We start from the raw sequence: 8,115 nt of genomic DNA on the forward strand, positions 1-8,115 counted from the left end.
ATCATGGAGTCCAGTTGTGGGTCTCCCTTTGTTATTTGACCAATATGACAACCTGCTTCGACTAGAAGACAGAGGAGCTGCTAAGATTCTTACATTATCTACAGTGGACAAAGACAACAACTTCCTAAAAGCTATCCAGGAGGTCCTGAATGAACCCTCCTACAGGATGAACATGCAGAGACTGTCCAGGCTGCACAGAGATCAGCCAATAACACCGATGGATAACGCCCTCTTCTGGATCGAGTTTGTCATGAGACACAAAGGTGCAGCTCACCTGAAACCAGCATCACTCAGAATGTCCTGGTATTCCTACCACTCTGTAGACGTAGCTCTGTTCCTGGGTGGAGCTGTGCTGCTCGTGTTTTTAACTACTTTCTTCTTGATTAGGTGTTTGTGTAATGCAATGGTAAATCTAAAGTGAAACGTGAGTAATGATTTAAGGGATATGCAGACAGGTGACAAATTAAACAACTTCCAACTTCTCTTTTAGTTTGGATCCCAAAACAGAACCACCAAATTTTCTCTCTGTCGGGTTCAAGTATTCAGGCCTTGACCATTTTCTTAGTGCACACCACACATGCATCCGTCTATTTGTCAAGACAATGGTGAAGGATGAGTCATTTAACCAGGGTTAGTCAGTGTTCCCAGTGAAACCGTGCCAGTGAAATGGTCTTTGTGGCTGAAGCTCCTGCCATCCATTCCCGAGCAATGAACCCTCTTTTAGATTCACTTCAATCTTTCCTTATTTCAATCGTGATAGAAAACCAGAAACAACTTGTTCAGCATTTTTTCACATCCAACAAATTCTGAGTGGATGTTAAGTACTTTATTGTGAATCGTAGCATGTATGTTAGTTGTGTTTCTCCACTCTTAAATTTAGGTTTTCCTTTTATTTGTCACCTGTCTGTACACTATGTAGAGAAATTCTATTTTTAAAATTGAATGCTGTCAAAAATTGGATTTATCATGAGATTTTTGTGTTTTTCTGTTTATACCTGCATAGCTCTGTGAAGCGTATGGGTTATGAGGGTGTCCCGGTTGATATTAATGCCAAAATGTTTTTTTTAAACTCTGCAGAATATTTCAAACATCAATCATTGCACAATACTGAAAAATAAATGGTAAGCTGTAGAGAACTGTACAATAAATCAGACCTGCTTGTTTATCTACAGACTTGGGATTTATTGGAAGTATTCGACTTATAAATCGCACACTAGCAGCATTCCAGTCGAGAACTGAATATTGTCAGTTCAAGTGAATGAAACTTTTGTCAAGGTAAAATATTGGAAAATCACTAGGAAACATTACTGCAGCTTTTTGAGCTGTACTTAGACATAAAAGAAGAGCAGGGACAACAGTGTGACTAGACTCAGTTTAATACACCCTACTTGAAACAAACACCACAAACTCTTGTTTTATCAGTGACCGTAGACTAATAATCTGTAGAAAAAAATCTACTTTCAGACTGACTGTTATGTGAGCTGCATGATTTAGATTCTGTAACACCTTCTAAACACAGTTATTGAGTTGGCCAATAACAACATAAACTCATCGTTAATGGAATTTACGTTTTGCATCTTCACTCAAGGAGACTTTCAAAGACCGCTGTGAGTCAAGAAAAAAAACTAGAGTTATTAACATAAAAATGCTGTAATGCTGCCAACACATTAATAAGTTATAGCACTGCCACCTTGCATTTAGCTGGCCTTGAGAGCTTTGGCTTGTTGCTAAATAAATGATCATGAGAAAAACATTGCAACCAAAGCAGCTTTATGAGCTCTTATTATTCATCTACTAACACTAAATGTACTCACTTTATCCATCAGAAATCTCCTCATCGCGGCTCGTTACTGTCAGGTTGATCAATTATTTCCTGTCACTATCCCAAACCCCACTGGGTCACAGTGCGTCCTGAATCCTGGTTCAGGTCCTCCTCCTCTCTGGGTCATGGCCTGTCCTGTGATGACACCCACTTGTCATTTAAATAAGCCATGGTCTTAATCATGCATAACTGTGTTCTCATCCTTCATAGTGTGAGAGTTTTGGAAAAATTCATACACTATACAGGACTTGTGACCATCGAGCTTATCTGTAAAGAGCAATGATGTTTTAGTCCCAAAGTCATAACATGTTCATTTCCGCTGTAAATTTTGTCATTTTAACATGAGGACTGATGGAAACTGACTCGCTTTTGGAGCCAGCCTCAGTTGGGAATCAACCGCTGAATGACACCAAGTTTGACCTGGTGCTCAGTGACCCTTGGTAGGGAGGTGCTCCCATTTTATCTAAATATTTGAACCTTCCTTTGGTTTATAATGTTCGCTGGCTGTTTGGTGGTGAAGGTCATTTCGTCATTGCTCCATCACCCACATCCTATGCATGGAGCATGGAGCATGGAGTCATCATCATGTCTCTGGGGACTTTTGTGAGTGAACTACCTGCTGACATGGCAAATGAGATCGCTGCAGCTTTTGCTGAACTTCCTCAGAAAGTCATCTGGAGGTATAAAGGCAGCAGGCCAGACACTCTGGGCAACAACACTTTAATGGTGGACTGGATGCCTCAGAATGACCTTCTCGGACATCCTAAAGTAAAATTGTTTGTGGCTCATGGAGGAACAAATGGAGTCCAAGAAGCTATTTATCATGGAGTCCCAGTTGTGGGTCTCCCAGTGTTTTTTGACCAATATGACAACCTGCTTCGACTAGAAGACAGAGGAGCAGCTAAGATTCTTACATTATCTACAGTGGACAAAGACAATAACTTCCTAAAAGCTATCCAGGAGGTCCTGAATGAACCCTCCTACAGGATGAACATGCAGAGACTGTCCAGGCTGCACAGAGATCAGCCAATAACACCGATGGATAACGCCCTCTTCTGGATCGAGTTTGTCATGAGACACAAAGGTGTAGCTCACCTGAAACCAGCATCACTCAGAATGTCCTGGTATTCCTACCACTCTGTAGACGTAGCTCTGTTCCTGGGTGGAGCTGTGCTGCTCGTGCTTCTATCTACTTTCTTCTTGATTCGGTGTTTGTGTAATGTAATGTGCGAATCAAAAGTGAAACGTGAGTAATGATTTAAGGAATATACAGACGGTGACAAATTAAATAACTTCCAACTTCTCTTTTAGGTTTGGCACCCACAACATAACAGAACCACCAGATCTTCTCTCCGTAGGGTTCAAGTGTTCAGGCCTCGACCATTTTCTTAGTGTACATCACACGTGCATCTGTCTATTTGTCAAGACAATGGTGATGGATGACTCATCTAACCATACTTATTTCCACATCTCTGTAGATCCAGTGAATTTTGCACCATTGCATAAATATTAACTGTCCATACATGTGTAAGAATCAATAAGATTATCGAGAGGCTAAAATCTGTTTTGCATGAGGCTCTAAACATTTTAATTTCTGTTGTAAACTTGTTCAGTTCAACACGAGGGTTGATGAAGCCAGCCTAAAGTGGGGATTCTAGGACCTGCAGTTTTCGCCAATGCTACGCTGGCTTTATTTTTCAGTTTCAGAAATTTCCATTTAGCGCAGTCAACCTTCTTTAAATCATGATAAAAAAAAAAAATGGAACAACTGGGTCAGCCTTTTTACACATGCTACAAATTCTGACTGGATGTTAACTATTTCATTATGAATCGTAGCACGTGTGTTAGTTGTGTTTCTCAACTTTTCAATTTCGGTTTTCCTTTGATTTGCCACCTGTCTAAACACTGTGTAGAGAAATTCTCCTTTTAGAAACTGCATGTCATCAAAAAAAATGGGTTTATCATGAGATTATTGTGGGATTTGTGAGTGAATTTGCTCAATATTCATATTTTAGTAAATTATTTGGATGAACTAAATGCATGTTGTGACCATCTTCAGAATCAACATGGTAGAAATGAAGCAGAAATAATACATGTAAATTAGATTTGAAATTACTTGCCCCATTGTGGATATTCATGCTCAGTTTAGGTGCTCAAATCATTTTCACTTGTGTGTATATGTGTGTTTTTGTGTTTATACCTGCACATGTCTGTGAAGCGTATGAATTATGAGGGTGTCCCAGTTGTTCGTACCGTAATGTATATATTTTTTAACTCTTGGTGGAATATTTAAAATGAAAATCATTGCATAATACTGAAAAAAGAAATGTCAACCTGAAAGAGAACTGTGCAATAAATCTGACCTGCTTGTTTATCTACAGACTTGGGATTTATTGGAAGCATCCGTCACTTAAATCGCACACTGGCAGCGTTCCAGTACAGAACTGAATATTGTCAGTTCATGTGAATAAAATTTTTGTAAATGTATGAGTAAAAGTTTGAAAAATCACTAGGAAACATTACTGCAGCTTTTTGAGCTGTACTTAGACATAAAAGAAGAGCAGGGACAACAGTGTGACTAGACTCAGTTTAATACACCCTACTTCAAACAAAGCACCATAGGTTCTTGTTTTATCAGTGACTGCAGACAAATAAACTGCAGATAAAATCTACCTTCAGACTGATTGTTATGTGAGCTGCATGATTTTGATATAGTAATTCTGCAACACATTTGAACCACAGTTCTTGAGATGGACAATTACAATATGAATTTATCATTTATGGAATTTACATTTTGTGTCTTCACATAAAGAGACCTTCAAAGACTGCAGTGAGTCACGAAAAAAACAAGGGTTATTAAAATTGAAGTTCTGTAATGCTGCCAACACACTAATAAGTTATAGCACTGCCACCTTGCATTTAGCTGGCCTTGAGAGCTTTCGCTTGTTGCTAAATAAATGATCATTAGAAAAACATTGCAGCCAAAGCAGCTTTATGAGCTCTTACCACCAAATGTACTCACCCTATCCATCATTAATTTCTTTATCACTTCTCTTTGCTATCATATTGATCAATTATTTCCTGTAACCCCACTGGGTCACAGTGACGTCCTGAGTCCTGCATGCATGAATACATGGTATTTATTGGATGGGCATATCACTGAACTCTCACCACAGCAGCTTCTCAGTGGAGAATTGATGATATCAAGCCAATATAAATTTTAAAAAAAAACTCACACATCTAACTATATGGGTAAAAGGTTAAAAAGTAAAAGGTCAGCAAATAATACAGGTGACTTTTGACCTGCATTCAGACAGACATAAAAACGTGTGGCATGACTCAGCGTCGGACACCCTCCTTTAATCAAAGCACCATAAACATGCTATCACTGACTATAGTCTAATGTTCTGCAGATAAAATCTACCTGCAGACTGATTGTTACTTGAGACACATGATTCTCATTTGCTCATTCTGTTACGTCTTCTTATCGTAGTTCTTGAATTGGACAATTACAGGATGTGTTTGACATTAATGGGATTTACATTTTGCGTCTTTACGTAATGAGAGATACAACAACAGGCTGCAGTGAGCCAAGGCAAGCAATATTAATATGTAAATCCTGCAATGCTGCCAATCACACTGACAAGCAAGTGTTTTGCTCTCAGTGGAACAATTACAGAGCAGACTGATATTAGCACAGTTTAATTCACGTTTCACGTGTAGTCCATCATTCACTGTCAGACAGAAAACAACCAAAATTATCATCATGTCAATTTGTGTTTGACTGGCTGTTGGAGGTCAAGATCATTGCTAAACTAATGATCATTAGTGAAACACTGCAGCCAAAGCAGTTGCATAAGCACCTGTAACTGTTCATCATGCACTTTGAAGTGTGACGTTGTGATTCATTGGGATTCATGGCAATCAGAAACACCAAATGTACTTATCCTATCTATCAGTAATCTCTATATTGTGGGTCACTGCTCTCAGATTGATCAGTTATTTCCTTTCACTGTCCCAAACCCAGCTGAGTCACAGTGCGTCCTGAATACCGGTTCAGCTTCTCCCCTCTGGAATAGATAAATACAGGCTGGTCAGGTTTGGTGTACCGACACTGTACATCTCTGGGTCATGGCCTGTGCTATGATGACACCCACCTGTCATTTAAATTAGCCATGCACTTTAATCATGTATAACTGTGTTCTGATCCTTCATAATGGGGGAGTTACAGCGCCCTCCATAATTATTGGCACCCCTGGTTAAGATGTGTTGAAATCCTTAAAATAAGTTACATTTTTATTGCAGAAGCATACTCTCACACTGAAAATTGTTGAAAAATGTATTAAATGAGAAGATTAGGTGCTGTTTTGTTGGCAAAAGGGGGTTGTACAAAATATTAGCATCAGGGGTGCTAATCATGGTGGCACACATGATTTGATGTAAAAGAATTATTTCTTAATGTGTGATTTTTTTCCCCCACTGAATAAATGCAGTTGAATTAAAGGTTGGATTTTCCTTTTTTTTCACTGTGGTCCTATATTATTTAGAAAAAAACCCTGAATTTATTAGAAGCTAAAGAACATATCTTAACCAGGGGTGCCAATAATTATGGAGGGCGCTGTATATAAAAATGCATACACTATACAACTATACAATGCTTGTGATGAAAGAGCTTATCTATAGGGACCAAAATGCGTTAGTTTCAGAAACTACTAATGATCATTTCTGCTGTAAATTTTGGCTTTTTAACATGAGGATTGATGGTAACTGATTCGCGTTTAGAGCCAGCCTCAATTGGGATTCAATGAGCTGCAGATTTTGCCACTTCTGGGTTGGCGACATTTTCAAATTGAGAAACCCGTTCAGCATTTCTACACACACAACAGAACATGTTTGGATGTCAACTGCTTCATGGGCCTATGTCTCTCGGTACATTTTTCTGTTTGCTTTGATTTGTTAAATATTCAATATTCTCATAAATTATTTGGATATACTAAATGTCTGAATTCTTGCTTGTGTTGTACGTCGCTTTGGACAAAAGCGTCTGCTAAATGAAATTGTAGAATTGTAAATGGATGTTGTGGATTTAATGTAAATTAAGTCAGAAATTACTTGTCAAATGGTGGATTTTACTGCAATATCTGTGTGCTTCATGTTACATGTGCATCCAGCAGGTGCATCCTCCTCCTCTGAGATGTTGATGTAATCAAAGAAGCCATTATAAATTAGCTCTACATAGGTGTTAGAAGTGTAAAGATTTTGAAATCACTTCAACTTTCTGGTTGTTACTGTTTATAGATCATTTGAAAAGAAAACATTTCACATTACAGAAAAAAGACATGGTCAGCTGTAAGGAACGAAACAATAAATGTGGTTTGTGTGTTTATCTGCATACTTGATATTTATTGGATGGACGTATCACTGAAATCTCACCACAGCAACTTCTCAGTGAAGAATTGATGATATCAAGCCAATATAAATTAAAAAAAAGTCTAACTATATGGGTAAAAGGTTAAAAAGTAAAAGGTCAGCAAATAATACAGGTGACAGTTGACCTGCATTCAGACAGACATAAAAATGTGAGACATGACTCAGTGCATGACACCCTCCTTTAAGCAAAGAACCATAAACTCTTGATCACTGATTACAGTCCAGTGTTCTGCAGATAAAATCTACCTGCAGACTGATTGTTAGTTGAGACACATGATTCTCATTTGCTCATTATGTTACATCTTCTTATCACAGTTCTTGAATTGAACAATCACAGGATGTATTTGTCATTAATGTAATTTATATTTTGCATCTTTACATAATGAGAGATACAACAACAGGCTGCAGTGAGCCAAGGCAAAAAATAATAAGTAAATCCTGTAATTCTGCCAATCACACTGATAAGCAAGTTTGTCAGTGTATCAGTATCACTCAGTGACCTCATTATCACTGTACATTGAACTCTAGTTGGTCTTGACCCTTTTCATCATCCCGGGAATTATGAGGTCATAATGTGTCCTAAAACCAATCTCAGCTCCTCCCCTCTAGCTTAAATAAATTCAGACTGCAACTTAACGTACCATCATTCCCTGTGTGAAGGAACAAAGCAGATCACAGTAAGTAGGATACAACTGTTAGACTGTTCATAAACTGAATGTTAATGTGGAGAAATTTATTGTAAATATGATGTTCGAGCTGCAGCTACAGTTGGGAAATCGCATTGACACATTATGTATAAACTTTAGAAAAACAATTGTTTAAAACAAATGAGCTTTAATTATCGGCAGTGTGTGGAAGAGCAG

At 38.2% G+C, this 8,115-nt stretch overlaps 3 protein-coding genes and 1 pseudogene across 15 annotated transcripts in view; all 4 read left to right on the plus strand.

Annotated features, from left to right (window-relative positions):
• Positions 1 to 1,171, plus strand: part of LOC127532991 (UDP-glucuronosyltransferase 2A2-like) — a 38,614-nt gene extending 37,443 nt beyond the window's left edge. For both annotated transcript variants that reach the window (XM_051944967.1, XM_051944969.1), the window contains one exon: positions 456 to 1,171. The gene's annotated coding sequence lies outside the window, so the exon portion shown is untranslated. The remainder of the gene's footprint in view (positions 1 to 455) is intronic.
• The window catches only part of LOC127530249 (UDP-glucuronosyltransferase 2A2-like), a 58,068-nt gene that overhangs the window by 32,881 nt on the left and 17,072 nt on the right, over positions 1 to 8,115 (plus strand). For 3 of the 11 annotated variants that reach the window (XM_051944954.1, XM_051944953.1, XM_051944956.1), the window contains exon 3: positions 2,503 to 2,906. The exons of 5 other annotated variants lie outside the window; for them this stretch is intronic. In XM_051944954.1, the coding sequence (XP_051800914.1) occupies positions 2,503 to 2,906 (404 nt within the window). Of the gene's footprint in view, positions 1 to 2,502; positions 2,907 to 7,851; positions 7,930 to 8,115 lie in introns of those variants that run through there. 3 more of the 11 variants (XM_051944957.1, XM_051944964.1, XM_051944960.1) reach the window with 3 other exon arrangements.
• LOC110964648 (UDP-glucuronosyltransferase 2B33-like) overlaps positions 1 to 8,115 on the plus strand; it is a 31,901-nt pseudogene that overhangs the window by 927 nt on the left and 22,859 nt on the right.
• LOC110964650 (UDP-glucuronosyltransferase 2B15-like) overlaps positions 1 to 8,115 on the plus strand; it is a 47,774-nt gene that overhangs the window by 753 nt on the left and 38,906 nt on the right. The window lies entirely within an intron of this gene.

This window comes from Acanthochromis polyacanthus, chromosome 2, assembly GCF_021347895.1.
Source record: "Acanthochromis polyacanthus isolate Apoly-LR-REF ecotype Palm Island chromosome 2, KAUST_Apoly_ChrSc, whole genome shotgun sequence".
Lineage (NCBI taxonomy): Eukaryota > Metazoa > Chordata > Actinopteri > Pomacentridae > Acanthochromis > Acanthochromis polyacanthus.